We start from the raw sequence: 19,669 nt of genomic DNA, 5'->3' as shown, positions 1-19,669 counted from the left end.
TCATTCTGCTTTAGCAGTATTAAACTTTCCATCCTAGATAATTCTTGTGAATTAAAACTATATTCAAAGACTTACTAAAATAAATACAACTCCTAAAAACACAGACAATACGATTTAGCCCTACCAATGAATACATTACATGCAGCCCAAAAAAGGAAGGAACAAAGGCATTTAAACCAATGCAATTTTTGCAAAACTAAGGGTTGGTCAGAGAACTTTAAAATTCTGCAGAAATTCAGATTTTAAAGACTTTATAATGTATTTTAGTGGAATAAAAGAACACTGAAATAAAGAAAAGGCTTTGAAAGATGAAGGACTGAGTGAACATAAGTCTTGACTGAAGATATTGCAAAGAGTAACACCAGAGTTTCTTTTGATAGTTTGTTCCCTGGGCAAAAAATTGTTACCAGTTCATGTCTATTTCATTTCTTCTTATACATTCTATTATTCTCCTTACTCTGCTGAGCCCAAGGCTTCAGTAATAAGCACATACCCGCATGTGCCCAGAGCTCCCAATATCCAGCATTTGTGATAACCACTTCTGTTAATCTTTTCCAAAGGAAAAATGTATGGGATTTAACTCATTTTTCTTTTAGTGCCCAGAAGACTCCATTATCTGAACTAATGGGGTTTGGGATGTCCCAGTTAATCTCACCAGCATGAGAGGTGCACAGAGTTAGACAGAGCCCAGTAAAAGTAGTTTGGTCACAGTGTCTACCCAGCTAGAGCTATGTTGGCTCTTTCTTCCAGTCATCTAAGCATGTCTGCACTGTACTTCTGAGCATTCCACCTTGCTAGAATCAGTCACAGCATCATGACCCCTCAGGAACCAGGTCAGTTCTAATTTTGTACTTGACCTCATACACTTTTTGAGACACTGCATGATACAGGCCTGTGCAAATGGTTACACTTTGAGCCAGCCTGCTAAGTCCTGTATTGAGCTAAAAACCATCAAAGCGGAATCTGAGTTCAGTGAGTTAAATGTCTGCATAGATTTTTTTTATGTGTCCAGTTCCTGATGCATTTTGCAGAGACACCCAACTGGGCTCTGTAGAGAGCAGGGCTTGGTCCATAGTTATATTCCATGCTGTACAAAATCAGTTAACATACTTCAGGATCACAGAGTGTTCTTGAAAAAGTATACCATGCTTGTGCGCTGTTGTGTTTACACTGAAAAATTCCAAATTTCTACTTAAAGCTGTACGGAGGCTTTGTATCTCTGAACAGGATTAATTTGAAACCTGGATAATTCTCTTATGGACAGCACAGTTAACCGCATTTATACCTTCCCTTTATTTAGGCAAAGGAACACATAATATTTTCCTCCCAGATCCAGTTCTGTTTTCTGGGCTGATTAAATTCTTATACCAGAATGCTGACTTGGTAATTTGACATGCAAGTTACCTGATAGCTTTCCAAACATCAAAGCCATCCAAGGGCTTAGTGCCATTGGTATTTCCTCCAGCAAGGTGCACCAGTGTTGGCAGCCAGTCAGAGATATGGATGAGTTCATGACTTTCTACACCTTTTTGTTTCAGCAAAGGACTCGCAACAAAGCCTACTCCTCTCACTCCTCCTTCCCAGAGGGTCCATTTTCTCCCTCTCAGTGGCCAGTTATTCCCACCTGCCAAAGTCTGTCCTCCGTTATCTGAAAAACAGGTAAATAAAAGGAATTTCTGGTAAGAAAGAAAAAGAACAATCCTCCCCACAACACTTACTCATCTATTTAAATAAATATTTTCACAATACAAGCCTGTCATGTGAGTACTTGGATAGCGCTGTTAAGTCTTCATGTAACATGTCACACATTCAGAGCAAGTAACAAACATATTACTTAACTCTTTAAAATTACTACAATGAAAAGATATTGCTAGGCAGAAATAACACCATACTACAAGACAATGATTTAGAAAGACTTCATTGAGAGCAACTTCTGACCATGACTCAAAATACCTTTAGGAACCCAAAGCTCTCAGAATCAAAGATTTAAAAAAATTAGTTTCATCTAATTTAAAGACCTCAAGAAGATTTGCTGTCAATGCTATCAGATTCAGAATACTCTCGTTTCTGAAGTGGTATAGTATGCTTAAAATGGAAACCTGTTATTCCAGTCTTAGGACTGTACTCGTACTCCTAGTTTAGAAGCATTTTTTTTCCTAGATTTTTAGGCAGCACATTGATTCATAATGTCAGACAAAACAGAGAGTTTCTCAGGCAGAGGGAGATAGCCCTAATAAAATGAGTTGAAACTAGTTAAAATAATTAAGTGATTCCAAAATATACTGAATTTATTGTTTGGTGAGAATAACATATAAGATGGTTACAGAAAAAGTTACATAGTGACTGCAGTAAATTAGAGATATATACATGAATTAGAGATAGCTCATGGAATACTTTTTTTAACTGTCTCTGATCAAACTTCCACACTTAGTATAAAATCCAGATTCTTGAAGTTAACAGAACTAAGGATTCTTTGAAGTTACTTTTAGTTCTGCTGTACAGTTGTTCTTGTTCCAACTTATTGCAGTGTTTTCAGAAGAGTCACTGCTGGCAACTCTTTTGAGCATAATTTTCCTGTATTTCAATGAGGCAAAATTTCAAATAGTAATTGTTGAACTGACATTCAGTGCAATTTGACATGTTCATATTGTATTTTCTGATTAAAAACCCAGAATTCGAGGGAAGAAACATGAAGTACATGTCCAAGACCTTACAGAAGAACTTCACTGTAACCACAACAAAATTATCTCCCTTCTGATTCATTAATTAATTCAATCAAACTCCCACTCAACATCTTTCTAATATACAGAAGAGATCATATTTGCCCTACTAAGGAATAAATTACATGTCTCTGTGAAGACTTTGAGAGGTGGAAGCCTAAGCTAAATGAAGCATTCAGTAAACAGAGAATGATTGGAAAAGTGTAAAGTGTTCTGTGGCCCAGTCAGGTTCCAGTAGGGTTGCCTGTGTGTCCTGCACTCTTGGGTTAAAAATAAATGACTTAAGAGCTGTACCAATATTTCTCACACAACACTGTTGAGCTCTGAGCTCTGAGAAATTAAAGAAGTTGCCAGTTACAATAAAACAAACAAACAAACAAACAAAACATAACAAAAAAACCAGTTTCAACAATTCCTTCTACTCATAATATAAACAGGAATTCCTGTCAGGGATACTCATGGGACTAGCTTCCAGTAGATTTTAATCTTTGGTGGCCTTAGAATAAAAGGTAACTTATCTACACTATATTAAAGCACAGTTCGGACATACAGTGGGATTAGAACTTAAGTATGCTAAATACCTTATTTGTATCATAGACTACTTACTGTCTGTATCAGTTTAACAGCAGCAGATTGCATGAGGGGTTTTTTTATTCCTGATTATCAGCAACAGAGTGGCAAGGAAATTCCTCCAGAAGTCATGTTCAACTGGCCCTCCCTGCCTAATTTCTTGACTGTGTTGTGAAGAAAGTGTTGTGGGGGAAAAGGTTGGTTTCTGTTTTGATTACTGAAGTTTGTTTCCTTTCTACGTAGGTAGAACAGAACTGATGTGTCACTGGCAGTTCATACATTAGTGGCACCTTCCACATGGTGTAAACTATTATCAAGGAGTTCAAGTATCAACACTTTGTTAAAGAGGAGTTGGTTACACAGTAGTGAAAGACCATAATGGAGTCTGTATCGATAAAATATTAAGCTAACCACTAAATAATCAGGGTGAGGAGGGAATAAACAAGAAACCACTTATTGCATGAGGTATAGAGATGGCAGAAAGGCAGGCATGAACAACCACTACAGGACTGTAATGGATGTTCTTGTTGGTCTAATCTACAAGAGTATGTCTAGACAGCAAGAGACAGAATGGGTATTGGCTGTGTATGTGTCATGCATGTACCATGTTCAGATATCTTTCCTCTGAGATAGAGGAGATGTAGACAATTGATGATAAAAGCTTGCATGGGTGAAGAATGCCACTGGATGAAAAGATGAAAAATTAACTTATAGTTCTTACAGGAAAATACACCACCTCAGTCTCAGGAATTTCTTCAGCCACAAACTGGAGAAGATTTGAAAGTTTTCACAAAAGTTCTAGTGAGAAGCACAAATGATTAGTCCCCAGTACTCTTTCCTAGATATGTGCTACCAGGCATTGCCATAGTGAGGAGATGCTTGGCTAGACAAATCCTTCATCTGCAGAAGTACAGCCATTCATCCATGTTTTCCCAAATAAGTTATTCCTCACTAACTCCTTACACTATTTTAGCAAAGTGTCTCAGATATGGAACAAACACTGAAGTCCATATGGAAACTCCCACTAGTTTAAAACACACTCTTAAAATCCACTTAGGTATGAGACAAATGGGATCATTGTTCCTTCATGTTCTACCTTGGCTTCATATCCAATTCTAAATCTATTTTAAAATATTTTCCGAATGATTTATCATCCATTCTTGCAATTGTTTCTCTCCATGACTCATCCTAATACTTTATCTCAGAAGACACTCTCCAGAGTAAAGCTTTTGGAATCCAGCTACTTACAGCTAGTATCCTTAGTTTATAACACTGCCTATTATTAAAGCTTCAGCCTTGCTACTTCAGCTCTAAAAACACAAACCTCCCCCAAGCATGATACTTAATTATTCTCTCCCTCCTGAAGACAAACATCAAATACATTTTTCATTAAAAATACTGAAATAGTTTGGAAAATGTAGTGAGCAGATGCTTCCTATCTGTAAGAATTGCTTTTGTAACTACAGCTATATAATTTAGACTGCAGTAGTACCCACAAGATACTAAAGGAATTAAAAAAATCATAAAACTAACCAGCTCTTGTCCCTAATGAAATGATGAAAGGGGAGAGAATAAGGCTATACTTAGAAATTATGCTACTTGCCATATGCATTACCTAGCTGATTTATGAAGCTTTGTTTGCTTTCTTGAATGGAAGGATTGCACATTTTTCAAGAGCTTTGTTGCTTGTTGGCTGGCTTGCTTTCACAGATGTTTAGCTATCCTTATTTTCTCACAGTATTAATCACTCTTATTTATTATAATATATATACATAACACTCTTATGAGTTACTTTATGGACAGGGGTACCGCAATGTTTTATTTCCATTCTGACAGGATTTTCCTCTACAGGCTGAAATTTGACACAGCAGAAGAAAACCCTGGGGAGAGACAATGTCACTGATAGAAGAAGAATTTGTAGCAGGCATTATCACCTTGAACAAAAAAATGCACAGAAGATATAGGCGGGGTAAATGGCAAAGCAACATAATAAAAGAGAGAAACAGAAGCATCCTGGCCTTTAAAAGGTAGTTTCCATCAAAGCTGAACCAATCTCATTGATTGCAAACAAGTCTGTGTAATCATAAACAGCACGAGCAATAAATATTTTTGAGGTCAGGAATTGGTAAGAAGAGTTCCTAGGTACAAAATCCAAGCTCATCTCTAATATTATTATCCTTTGCCAATTTACATAACTTACAGAATCATAGAACGTTAAGGGAGCTGGAATGGACCTTAAATATCATCTAGTCCCAAACCCCACTGCCATGGGGATTCAGTTGGTTGCCTGGGCTACAAGTGTAATTCTATTTTTTTTGTGTGTTGTCCTTCAGTACCCAAGGAACAGGAATCTAATATAAACTGAACGTACCACCACAAAAAAAAAAAAAAAAAAAAAAAAAAAAAAAAAAAAAAAAAAAAAAAAAAAAAAAAAGAAAGAAAAAAAAATTACCACACTGAATAAAATATTGGAACTGAAGCTAACAAAATCAGTAGTTCTGATGCTCCCCTTAAACCTTAAACCTTCTAAATCCAAAACACCACCACATTTCATTTAGTTTCTCCATATGAATGTATCTGTGGCACATGCGTCCTGACAAAATAGATTGACATAAAACTCTCCAGAAGAAATAACTTCTGTTTTCAAAATAGCCATTCACAGTACCTTAATCCCTTGAATACTTTATAAAGTTTCTGTTGTAGCTTGCTGCATGCGAGTTAAAAGGCTGCTTTTCTTATATGACAAGATGGCTGAGCAAGGTGGGCTTGGTGAGCAGTTCTCTTCTTACTCAACAATTCTCATGACTGTTTTCATCAAACTAGTTCTTGTTTTTCTTGGAGGAGAACCCAAAGGATTCTTCAGAGGACTGCAGAATGCTATTTTTAATAAGTTGCCAAAGTGCTTCAGGAGGCCATGCTGCTGAGAACACAGCTGTGCTGGGCAGGGCACGTCTCCAGGATGCAGGACTGACGCCTCCCTAAGATCGTGCTCTATGGGGAACTTGCCACTGGCTGCAGGGAGAGAGGAGCCCCAAAGAGGAGATACAAGGACTGCCTGAAACAATCCCTCAGCCTTGGCCATATCGATCACCACCCTTGGTCTACCCTGGCCTCCAACGGGGAGGCCTGGAGACACACCATCTATAACGCTGCTGCTGCTTTTGAGAACACACGCAGGATCACTCTCGAGGAGAAAAGACAACACAGAAAGAATCACGTCTTGTCGATATCACCTGGGGATTCTTTCTGCTGTGCCTTCTGCAACCGGACTTGTCTATCTCGCATTGGCCTTTTTAGCCATCAGCGCGCTTGCAGCAAGCGTGGGTAGAGCCCCTCTCAGATCTTCGTTTGCAAAGCCTAGCCATGGTGATGACTTTTTAAAGTACTGGCAAAGCTGATCCTCAGTAAATACCACGCATTGTTATAAAAAAAAAATAAGTTTTGAAGTAAGAACTTCTGTCATCCGTTTTGATTAAAGATCTGCGGAAAAATTAACTGGCTTTCTTCTGACTCTAGCAACTACCCAAATATGCCTTCAAGAAAAACATCGTTTCTTAAAGGCCTATTTCTACACTCTTTCATACTTCTATTTTCATCTAGTCACTTTCTCATTCCTCTTAAAGTCCATACAATGTTGTTCACATTAAGACACTTTAATGGAGCGAGTTGAAACAACAAAAACACAGAGTATCATAGAATCATAGAATTAACTGGGTTGGAAGAGACCTTCGAGATCATCAAGTCCAATCCTTGATCCAACTCCACTCTGATTACTAGATCATGGCACTCAGTGCCACATCCAGCCTCATCTTAAAAACCTCCAGGGACGGTGAATCCACCACCTCTCTGGGCAGGCCATTCCAATGTCTGACCACTCTCTCTGTAAAGAACTTCTTCCTAATATTCAACCTAAACTTCCCCTGGCAGAGCTTAAGCCCATGACCTCTTGTACTTCTATAACAAAAGAATTTGGGTGAAAATAGGACAATTTCCCACAAAAAAATCCAGAAAATATAATCTATACTCAAAAAGCAGGTGACTGTCTTTCAGTGATTTTAATACTTAAGATAATGAAGAGGAAAGGTTCTTTTAAAAAAATTATTCAATAAAACCCTTTCAGCATTAGAAAAAAAATGCAAAATATAGCTTGTGTGTCTTGAATATAAAATGTATCTTTAAAAACAAGGGCAAATGTTTTCTTTTCACAAACATCTGCTTTTGTAATTAATATTCATTGTCATACACATGAGAAAGGATTTAATTTGTTAAATCTGTAATTTCTAAACTGTAAAAGATGTTTTGTAGGAGTTTTTAAAGGAATCAATAAACAAAACTAAACACAGAGGCCTTTCTGTTTCTCCCAAGCACTTCTCTGAAGAGTTGCCAGCTACCAAACATTTTGACTAGCACAATGTATACATGCAGTGATGTGGGATGTATGTAACTAGTAAGCAGTTTAATGATTTAGAGTTCTTTAAAGAGGAGATGGACAATAAAAAACAGCAATAAAAGAATTCTGAGAGCAGTAACTAATGAAGCATGGATTCAAGTCTTTGGATGGAGTCACTGTTTTACAGAATTACTTTCGAACTGAAGCTGTACAGTCTGCTTTATACTCTGAAGATAACCCACATCGGTATTAGATACTCAAAATTATGGGGAAAGATTCATTTGGGATTTGTACCTCATTAGACAGTAGAAAACCAAAAAATGCAGAAGTGTTGACTTAAGAATGAACCCTGACAAATGTCCTCCTCAGGATCACAAATATCCTTTGCCTGTGCACATTCCTTGCCATGTCCACAGTGGTTACTGAACTCAGGGGCAATATGAATAGCACTGACAGATTTGTTAAAACTTCAAGCATCAGAGCTCACTCCTCTAAGAAATTCAGCTTAAACTGATCAGTGGGCTTGAAACTTATAGTTGGGAGGACAAATTAAATGGAAACAAGACTGCAATTTTGTATAAGGCCAGTTCTCTAAGAAAGTGAGCTTAATTTCACCCAGTTATACGCACAAAAAAAATGTTATTGTCTATGCAGTGGAATGAAAACTTATTAAAAAAGCTATAAAGAGGCCTTTATGTTTTACTTTTCGGAGAGTGAGAAAAACACTGTAATAAGAGTTTCCAAAGACTTCTTAAGTACAGTATGGCCAACACCCTTACTTCTCCAGCATGTGGACATGTGGCCAAAGCAACTTCCTTCCTGCAACTTCTACTCCCTGCACATTCTATCTTAGCAGCTTCTGATCATGATGTTGCCTTACAATAATGGTCTAGAATAAAGGTACTATTTTGTCTGCAAATAGGCAAGAAACTGTCTTTTTTTAAAGATCTTCCTCATTGCTTTTTTGTCAGCTCTGAGGGCTTAAGTGTGTCAATAAAAAAAATTTTCTTTTGCCTTTTTTTTCCCAAAGAAACAGCATGCTCCTTGCAGAGGACCAGGCCTTGTTTCAATTATACTACAGAAAAGTGATTTTTTTTTTTTTTTAATAGACAATACTTTTTTTGTCTCCCTGGTGACCACTCAGGTAACTGCATTCTTCTTGCAACCACAAGTGAGCTACACCCCAGAGTCCTATTGACATGCCTGGCAAACTGTTCTAGACAAGCTCCTCAGAGAGAGTTTCCTGGAATTCCTCCACAGATTCTTCCAGGGCTGTATTTGGTGCTGTTACTAAGCAGTTTTCACTTCAGCATTTCTTTTCAGTCTTTATATTTTCTTAGTTCAAATATTAGGAAGTTACCCATAACCTTCTCACCAGAAAAAAAAAAAAAAAAAACCAAAAAACAAACACTCACTGACTACATTTAGTGTGCTAATTGTGTTAGACAATGAGAATACCTCATAAACATATGCACGGTTTACATAAACTATCCTTAATTTCTATTTATTTTAAACTTTCTGTTCTGTGAAGATGATATAAATGCATCTAAGTTTGTGTTACATTTTATACAACCTAGATTACAGTATCAGAACTGTAATCCTAAGTATATGTCCTAATAATCCTAATTATCACAGCAAGTTTAACAACTGGTTTCGGTACTTGAAGAAGAAAGAGTGATCTAAGAATATGGAAAATCTTTATGACAATACCTCTAGAAAATACAGCAGTAATTAATTACTTCCTACAAGGAAAATAACTGTCTTATGAGAAAAAAAGTCTCTTTCAGCACAGCAATCCAGTGAATTAAGTATTTCTGAACTGTTTTGCACTGTATACGTTTCAGAGCAGAACAAACCTTTCATAAATAAACTTCAGCAGTAAGTAACAGAAGTCAAAAATTGCCTGATACCGCATACACAAAATTAAACATGCAAAATACTTTATGCAAATGAAATTTATGAATTTAATATGAATAATACTTCCCTTGGATACCAACATTCATTTTTTAAAATAGCTATCAAAAGTTTAATACATCTACATGCATATAACTTATATATCCACAGAGCAAGAAATAACCAACCAAGATTTAGGAATTAATTGATAAGGAATCAGTCAAAAAAAAAAAAAAAAAAGGAGGGAGAAAAAAATCAAGGGCTGTGTATCAAGAAAGTCTTTGACTATGCAATCACTTTTTTATCCTATCCAGAACACAGTACAAAGAAATTATTTGACATAGTACATTTGCAAAGGCAAAGTAAGAGGAAAACTTGACTTTAAGGATTACATAAATACAATTAGATATCACAACTCAATTCACTGTTTATCATGTACTCATGATATCTACAATCAACCATTGTCTTTAAATATCTAGTATAGCACTTCTGGCTCCTGGTTAACAACACCCAGGTCTCCTTTTTTCCTGAAAATTGTTACAAAACACTTGCCAAATACTCCTACAGTATCTGCAGTACTTTTCAAATCCAACACTGGCATGCCCCAGCTCTTTTTTTCTGTTTCCACCTGTACTTTAACTCTTTTTTTTTTTTTTTTTTTTTTTTTTAATTGATGAATTTCTCTGAAGCTGCAAGAGAAAACTCCCATACCCTTTAATTTCTCCTCAAGGACCCCTGCAGTAAGCTGATCTAGCACACATCTGTCTGATATGTAAACCATGCCAAGCTCTGTTTGAAAGCCTTGTCTAACACAATATTTTTAAAGTGAGTACAGACCAGAAGAAAAAAAACAGCTTTGGTTTATTTCATAATGCAGGGTATTTCAATATGTTACTCAATTAAAGCATCTTCAAAACAAGGAGAAAAAGGAACCTTTTAAACTTCTGCTAATGAAACTAAAGGCTGCTAAAATCCTAAAGCCACCAACTACATGTAATCTAGGATGAAATACATGCACAAAGTGTTTGAAGGGGAAATATGGTCAAAAATAACTACTGTTCCAGTTTCGTGCTTCTGATTAATACATTATTGGCTTTATGAAGATGAGAGTGGAACAGTTTCTCTTTGCTAAACAGAATAACAGAGTCTCTCCTATATGCTCCCTCTTTGCATTTAAAATAAATAATTCTTGTAAATGTAACTCAGAAGAATGCTGAGCTTTCAAGTGCATCCGCCCTATCTCCCTATCAAACAGAAGAGACATGTCCATATGGTAGGCAGATACTAATAAAGGATACTAAAGAGGATTGGATAAGACTGACATATGACCGCAAGTATGCTGGGAAGCACTGAATTTCAAGCATTAAATTTTCTAAGTGCAGAGACTGTCCAATAGCTGGCAGCACCTAGGTGTTTTTATTCAGTAAAAGCATTCGGAAGTTTATTTTGAATGCATTTGGGTTTCTTCCTCTGCTCCTGGAAGCAGCGTGACTCGCTTAAAAAAAACCATAATCCAAAAAATATTATGGATCTAATTAGGAGGTATATTTATAGCAGTTTTTAGAGGAAAAAAGCAGGAAGTCAGGCCACTGTTACTGTGCTTACAGACACTGTATAAGCAGCGATCAGCCAAAATCAATGCACCCACACTTTCAGCTGTATGGAAAACACCTGATCTCAGACCTGCTAGTTTTGTATTTTAGGTTGCAGTTGTAAGGTAAGAAGATTCTTCACGTTCTGATCCCAACAGTGAAGAGAGGAGCTGGTGGGAAACTAGTTTTACATTTACTGCTGATCAGAGTGATAAACAAGAAAAGATGTCCCTGACTTCACATGCAGTAGAGGCTTTAACATGTGCATGGCCTTCGAGGAGGCTGACAGCCCTAGAGGATCCTTATTTCACTCTTCTCCACTGTCGTTTGGTGGGGAGGGAAGAAATTACTACTTTGACCTAACACTCTTTTTGTTTCTTTATAAAAAGAAAAAAGAACACCAAAAAACCCACAATCAACCAAAAAAACCAAAAAACCAACCCAAACTCAAAAAACAGAAAACGACTTCCAGGGATGCGAAGCTGCCAAAACTTAGAATTACATGCAACCAGCACAGACCAATGATCTAATATACAGCCATTAAAGCCTCAGGGTTCTTCCCAGAACCCACGTTTTCTATCCTAATATCCTATACCCCCTCTTTCTTGGAGTTTACTTGAGCTGAGGCTGCTCCGATTGCCTTCTGTCACTTCTCTGGCACACAATAAACAGAGCAATCTGGAGTTAATTTAAGTAGTTTAGCACATCAGGATACAGCTGGGAAAGGTTTTGGGAGAAAGGCTGAGGAGAAAGAATAGGGCTGCACACAGTCCAACCAAGCCTGCACACAAAAAGGCAATGCAGATGGGCACCTTTCAACACCACTGCCTGCAGACGGGGAAAACTTCCCCATGATGAAACTCTCCAACCAGCCCAGGAAGAAGGGAAGCTTCAGTCTGGGAAATTAAGAAGTTCACTTCAAACAGCAGGAGTGGCAGGGCCACAACTCTGCATGAGGAGTATTATAGCTGATCCTTGGGCATCCAGCACGGAATCACAGAATATATCCTGAGTTGAAAGGGACCCACAAGAATCATCAAGTCCAACCTTAGCCCTGCACAGGACAAGCCCCAGGAGTCACACCATGTGCGTTAGAGCATCACCCAAACACTTCCTGAATTCTGTCAGTTGGTGCTGTGACCATTTCCCTGGGGAGCCTGTTCCAGTGCCCAACCACCCTTTAGGTGAAGAAGATTTTTCAATACCTAACCCAAACCTCCCCTGAAACAACTTCAGCAGCAACCAAACTCCTCCTGCATGTCTATGACTTTTATATTTTACCCTCTACAAGCCGGAAGTCTTTTTTTCCCTCTTAAGTTTAGACACATGCACTGGCTTTACACAGTGCAAGCAATGACTTGATTCCGGCAATTGGACAGATTTACATCTGGTTTTTACATCACTTTTGTTTGAGAGGAGTGATTTGAGTTTTTAATCACTTGGGGCCCTAGCTATACCCAGAATATACTGACTCAATTCATTAGCAGAAAAAATCAGATACCTGCTGGCATAAAGATAAAAAAAAAGGAAACAAAAGTCTTTAGTTATTACTTGATACAGGGGACATTTGTAAAAAGTGCACTTTAGTAAGAAGTATGTGTTCTTAAGTTAGTTCTCACATCAAGCACAATAACCACAAAACCTGAAACTCTTCACTCTAAAAAATGAAGAAAATAATATTCCTTATAACACTGGTCTTAGTTACAACAGATCACAAAGCAATTAGCCTTTTTCATCACACATCTCTGCCATAGGCTACTTCATTCTCCTAGAAAGTCAGATGAAACAAACAGGTAAGTTAACTGGACAAGTTGAAAATCAGTCTTGTATAGGTATATTTAGTGTTGTCTAGGCCTCTACCAGCAGCCACCTCAGCTTTTGCTAAATGCAACCAAGCTTACAGGGGACGAAAGGTGTTATTTGACAAGTTAATGTGGTGACACAGAAACACAAGTAGTGAAGAGAAATGGAAGTTTACATAAATAATTTCTGTTCTCTTTAATAATCTAAGCAGTGTTTTTAACCAGTTCTCATAAATCTGTTTTTCAGCAATGGATTATGTTTTCCAGGCAGGAAAATGGTAGATAACCTATTTGCTGAATGATTGTTTCAGAGTAAGTTTATGCTTGTTATTTATTTGTTTAACATCTTTGCTTGGTTACAATCACTGAATAACATATTGCTGAATCTAAGGAAGAGGATGTTAAGCCAGACAAAACTGAACTTATTTTCTCCAAATAAACAGTTGTGCCTAATATTCTCCTCCTTCATTTGGTCATATCACATGACTGGCAAGAAGGAATACTTGAAATTTTTAACTTATTAATGATTATTTTATTCCAGCTTTGTGATTTTTTTTCCCAGCTACATGCCAACACATGCCCTCTTCTAACTACTCCCATGTTTGAAAGTCTGCAATAGGCCTGCAAGACACCATGCAAGTTCAATAAGGTCACAGCAATTTCCTCTTGGCAAGATACAACCTTTCTCCAACATCATCATCCTTGAACTTTCTGCCATGTTTGATCGTATTTCCTGAATTCTGAAGTTGTGAAATCTCTCCTCTTGGCAACTATCTAGCTGTAGAGACCACATTCAGTACCTAAATATACACTACAACTCTCAGAGATTTCAAAGGGGAGTTGTTCGTAAGCACAACAGAAACAACTGCAGACTTCAAAGGAATAGTAGAATTCTATATTTTGCTATTGCTGGACATTATAGTTTTGATGGGTTTGTGCCTAATGATCATTTCCTAGAATGCTTACCCTGGAAACTCTATCCTTTACAGGTTTTCCTTTCCCATTCCTTGAAGTGGGAAAGAAGCAGAAAAATCCATATTGCACTAACAGACTCCTCTCCTCAAAGACAGCGGTTCACTATAAATAAAACTTTAGTCCTGGATGGTCAAATGTTTCACCCATCGTTAGAATAGGTTAATCCTTTCATTTTCAGAAGACATCTTGCCTTCTTTCCCGTGCAAATTTCTTACATAACGTAATGATATTAAAACACTAAAGCACATCTGCTTTCTGATTCAACCTGTGCTCTCCAAATGAGTTTCTCCCCTATCGCTAGTCGTCCCTGATGTCACCAACAGCCAGAATTTACCCTCTTCTTTGTATTATTGACCAAACTACTCAACTGATCCTCCCTCAGCCTGCTTAGTCCAAACTTGCATTAACAAATGTCAGTGGGCTACGTCACTGCAAATGAGGTAATGGTGGCACCTTGAGTGATGAGCTCTCCCAATCTTCACAATTACAGTTGCAGTTTTTTCTTCCTCATAAGGACTTCTGACCTCATTAAAAACCACTACCTGATCCATATATGAGTCTAGAAGTCCCATCTTTCTCGTACTCCCACTTTAGCAGAGGAGCTACTAATTTGACAAAAATCTAACTTCAGGTTTCTCTCAGGATTATGGAATACATGACCCCTTAAATTAGACAAGGTCTTCAGGTCCGTGTTTTCCCAAAGCCAATCTCCTCATTTGCCTTAGGCGGCAGCAAGGCTCTGACTGAACTAATTTAAAGAACAGAGCTAATTAAAAGCTCTCAGATCGCACAAGGGGTCAGCAGTTCCTAAAAGTGGCTGGTATAATTGCAAGAATGCTTACTCTTAACACAGTTCCATCAAAATTAGTTGTTTTAATAAACTAAAACTACTGCAGCTATTAAAAACATTCAAGCTACCCAAGGTCACTTGGAGAGAATCACAGGAAGCCACATGCAGTCCCTGAGTGCAGCTAAGAGACCCCGGGGCAATCGCCTGTGAAAGGAGGCACCTGTGGGCAGAAAAAAACCCTAACCTTAGCCCCACACATCAGCATTGCTGTCTACAAAGCTATTCTTCCTCCTGAGGTATGCATTTTTCCTTTTTTTTTTTTTTTTTCTGCCACTGAATTCTTTCTGCTACCTTTGACTTTCTAATGAACTGTAACTGATGGTCAGCAGTAGTTTATCTCTCCTAGTCAATCTGAGCCATTTGTGGTCAGTAAAATGTAATTATTAAATTGTTTTAAGCAAAGGCTTTGCTTTTTCAATCCACTGAAATCAGTGGAATACAGCCTGATGGCAGCAGAATATGAATTGATATCATTTGCAGTCACAACTGCAATGAGAAAAGTAATGGAATGCACCTTTTTTTTTTAACCCCTATGAGTAATGGGAGAATATTACTGAATGGAAGATTACTATTGAAAAAACTTCAGACTTAACATAAAAAGCATGCATAGGATGCCATTCCTAATATTCACTTGTTACAAATGCTTATATGATTGTAAAACATGTTACATTGCTGCAGTGCAAACAGAAAGAAGTAGACTTAAAACAGACTTAAAGAGATACAACTATTAAAACTGTCATTAAATTCTGTGTATCAGTCATCAGCATACCCTATTTCATTGCTGATTTGACAAAGTATTCACTTGCAAGATATCAGAAGCAGTGCAGTGCTTCACTACATCCAGTTCTCTGCAGTGATCAGTAATAATCTTTTGTGTATTCTAAACATGTAGATTACCTACAATACAAGAAGCCAGTAATGAAAAACCTGCACCACATTTGCTGCATTGTTTGTTTTTATGTGTTGTTAGTCAGAGCCATTTACTCTAAAATATAAGTGAAATTACTGCTGCAGATTTCTGGTTCTTTCCAACCAGTTCAAGCAACTCTGGAATCTTAATACAGAATTCAGGGTCAGCTCACTTCAATGTACACAAAGCTCTGGCTGTACTTTAACTTGAGAAAACACAATTAGAGGTCAAAAGTAGAAGCAGGCGCAGGCAGCATTCCACACAGCAGTAGTGCTCAAAGTTCAAACAAAAAGTGGGGGTGTTTCTTCCTGCCTAAAGAGAAAAGTAAAGATAGATGCTGTAGAGTAAGAGACAGATATTCCAGTCATAGGAGGCAATGAAGGTATCTAGAAACACATATTTCAAAAGGTAATAAAGAGGAACATATAGAGAAAGCAGAGGAATGATTAAGTCTGAGCTGTAAGGAACACTAAAATACAAAGAAGAGACCTTCCAAAAGAAGGGGAAATTAGAATATGAGTTTCAGTATTAGTATAAAGAGAGAAAAGAAAACTGCAGGGGACACTGCAGTAAGAGCTCTTCAAGTCATTTTCACATCAGACATTTACACAATCCGACACACTCACCTGTGGCCAAATCTCAACATCCACTGACAACTAACATGCATACAGACTTCAGTGTTTCTTTTGGTATTTTTAACTCAAAAATCTGTAAAATGTATGGCTTCCTTGGCATTTGGAACAAACATATTCTGATCGTCTAAGTAAAATCTGTTGGTTTTACTCTCTCACAAATTAAGGTAGAGAGGGAAAATCTTACTCTTTTAACGCATGTTAAAGTGAAATCGCCCACAAATATAGATCTGTTATATTCTACACATAACAATGACATGTAATAATGAAAAGTGAGAGAGAGAAAAGAATATGAAGGACAGTTATGTAGAGCTTTTATTTGGAAGCTCTTAAATTCTCCTGTACAGTTTAACCCAGGAGCATACTTTAGTTCTGGAGTATTCATAAATATATGGAACAGATGTACTAACCAAACCATAGTTTATATGAACATACATGAAAAAAATGAAAAAGCAGAGAAGGAAAACAGTTCCAGAATATCTCAGCAGGGATTCAAGTAACCCTTTTCAGATACTACTTATTTGACTAAGGCGATCTTACAACACCTGCAACTTCTCCCAAATTCTTAAACCAGACCAGACAAAATTGCATGCTTCTTTCCCAAGTGAATCACTGATTGATTCTCCCTGTGTTTCTACAGGGCTGTCCATGATTGGCAAAGTAAGTCTCTTGGAGAAGCAGTATTTCTAAAGAAATATGAAAGCTTTGTGTCAGACAGTTCTTACATTGTTCCAAGCAATATTTATCAGTAACAAAGGCAACCTAAAAATGTATATAAAATTCAAACTTCAGTCTATTTGGTTTAGTTCTATTAAACAATTGTTGAAGAAATACTGAAATATAAAATTGCAAAAAGCTAAGGAATTCCATTTTGATAACTTTGAAAGTTCTTCTATAATATAATGCAGTGGTGGAGTTCTCAGTCCTGAGAGATAAGGGTCAGGCAAAGAGTGAAGTCAGGACACTGAATTTTAGGAAACCAAACTTCCAGCTCTTCAAGTCAGAGTCCCTGGGAAACTGCCCTCAGGGACAAGGGAGCAGAATAGAACTGAGAGACCTTCATGGAAACTTTCCATAAAGGGCAAGAGTTCCTGATCTCCAGGTGTGAGAAATCAGGGAAGGAAGGCAATGGCTGAGTCGAGACCTGATGGTCAAACTAAAGGGCAAGAAGGAAATGCACATGCATTTTAAAGATGGAAGCAGGAACAGGTCTCCTGGGAAGAGTATAGGGATGCAGTCCAAGGCATGCACTACAGAACAGCTGGAGCTGTGCATCCCTTGGTAAGGGACGCAAAGAATAACAAGGATTTTCTACAGGCAGGAAAGGAAGGTCAACAAAAGTGTACCCCCTCCAATGAGGGGATAAACTGGCAACAAAGACAAACTGGTAACAAAGGCTGAGGAGAAGGCTGAGGTCATCAACAACTTTTTTGCCTCAGTCTTTACTGGCAGTTTCTCTTCTCAAACCTCGCAAGAGGATAGACCACAAGACAGAGACTGGGGGAGCAAAATCCTTCTCACTGTGAGAGAAGATCAGATTCATGACCACTTGAGGAAACAGAACATATACATAAGTTGATGGGACCTGCCCAGATGCATCCCAGAGTCCTGAGGGAATTGACTGATCGAGTTGCCAAGCTTATCCCCATGCCATTTGGAAAAGTCATGGTAGTGAGGTGAAGTCCTTGTTCCTTGGAGAACAGGGGAAATACCCATCTTTAAAAAGGGTAGAAAGGGAGACCCTGGGAACTATCAACCTGTCATCTTCACCTCTGTGCATGGGAAGACTATGGAACAGATCCTACTGGACAGGGAGGACAGGGACATGATTCAGGACAGCCAGCATGGCTTCAAAGTCTGACCTGGTTAGTCAAGCCTGACCAACCTAATAGCCTTCTAAAACAAAGTGATTATATCAGTAGACAAGGGAAGAGCTATGGACGGCCATTAACTGGACTACTGTAAAGCTTTGATGCACTCCCTCCTTATGATCCTTCTCTCTAAATTGAAAAGAGATGTCTCAATGTCTGGATGGAGATCAGTCATGAGTGGTGTCCCTTGGGGATCCATACAGGGACTAGTGCTGTTTAATACCTTCACTCATCATCATCATGGCTAGGCTTCGCGAACGAAGATTTGAGAGGGGCTCTACCCACGCTTGCTACAAGCGCACTGATGGCTAAAAAGGCCAATGCGAGATAGACAAGTCCGGTTGCAGAACGTACAGCAGAAAGACTCCCCAGGTGATATCGACAAGACGCGATTCTTTCTGCGTTGTCTTTTCTCCTCAAGAGTGATCCTGCGTGTGTTCTCGAAAGCAGCAGCAGCGTTATAGATGGTGTGAATACCTTCACTAACAACACAGACAATGGGATTGAGCGCACCCTCAGCAAACCTGCAGACAACACCAAGCTGAGTGATGTGGCTGACATGCCTGGATCCCATCCAGGGGGACCTAGACACGCTCCAGAAGCAGGCCCATGGGAATCTCATGAGATTCAACAAGGTCAAGTGCAAGGTGCCGCGCCAGGGCTAGGGCAACTCTGCTGTCGGTGAAGGCTGAGGGATGAACAGATCGAGAGCAGCCCTGCTGAGAAGAACTTGGCTGTACTGGTAAATAAAATCCTGGACATGAGGCAACAATATTCACTCACAGCCCAGAAAGTCAAACATTTCTTGGGCTGCATCAAAAGCAGTGTGGCCAGCAGGTCGAGGGAGGTGATTCTGCCCCTCTACCCTGGTCTCGTGAGATTCCACCCAGAGCACTGCATCCAGCTCTGGGGTCCTCATGTGGGCCTGCTGGAGTGGGTCTACAGGAGGGAGAAGACGGTCAGAAGTGCTGGAGCATCTATTCTATGAGGAAAGGCTGAGACGGTTGGTGTTGCTTAGCCTGGAGAAAAGGCGGCACCAGGGAGACCTCACTGTAGCCTTCCAGTACTTACTGGGGGCTTAGGGGAAAGAGATTTTACCATGGACTGTTGTAACAGGACAAGGGGTGATGGTTTTAAACTAAAAGAGGACTAATTTCAATTGGATAGAAGGAGGAATTTTTTTATGAAGGGGAAGGTGAAATACTAGAATACATTGGCCAGAGAGGTGGTGGATGCTCCATCCCCAGAAACACTGAATGGGGCTCTGAGCAACCTGATCTAGTTGAAGATGCCTCTGCTCGCTGCAGGGGGATGGGACTAAATGACCTTTTTAAACGTAACTTCCAACTCAAACCATTATGCCATTCTATAAAATCAAGCTATACTGAGAAAACGTAATAGCAAATATTAAAAAATATGAGTGCCCTGTGAGACAGATTTAGTATGCAGTCATGTCGCTGAGTG

General features: G+C 38.6%; 1 protein-coding gene across 1 annotated transcript in view; it reads right to left on the bottom strand.

The window, feature by feature from the left end:
• Window positions 1–19,669, bottom strand: part of ARSB (arylsulfatase B) — a 66,758-nt gene that overhangs the window by 31,499 nt on the left and 15,590 nt on the right. Inside the window, exon 5 of the mRNA XM_027883835.1 lies at window positions 1,405–1,648. Within this exon, the coding sequence (XP_027739636.1) occupies window positions 1,405–1,648 (244 nt within the window). The remainder of the gene's footprint in view (window positions 1–1,404; window positions 1,649–19,669) is intronic.

Source organism: Empidonax traillii, unplaced genomic scaffold (genome assembly GCF_003031625.1).
Source record: "Empidonax traillii isolate 1590-97213 ecotype Southwest subspecies unplaced genomic scaffold, ASM303162v1 scaffold8:size5222938, whole genome shotgun sequence".
In the NCBI taxonomy this organism is placed as follows: Eukaryota; Metazoa; Chordata; class Aves; order Passeriformes; family Tyrannidae; genus Empidonax; species Empidonax traillii.
This window is presented reverse-complemented; position numbering and strand designations above follow the sequence as displayed.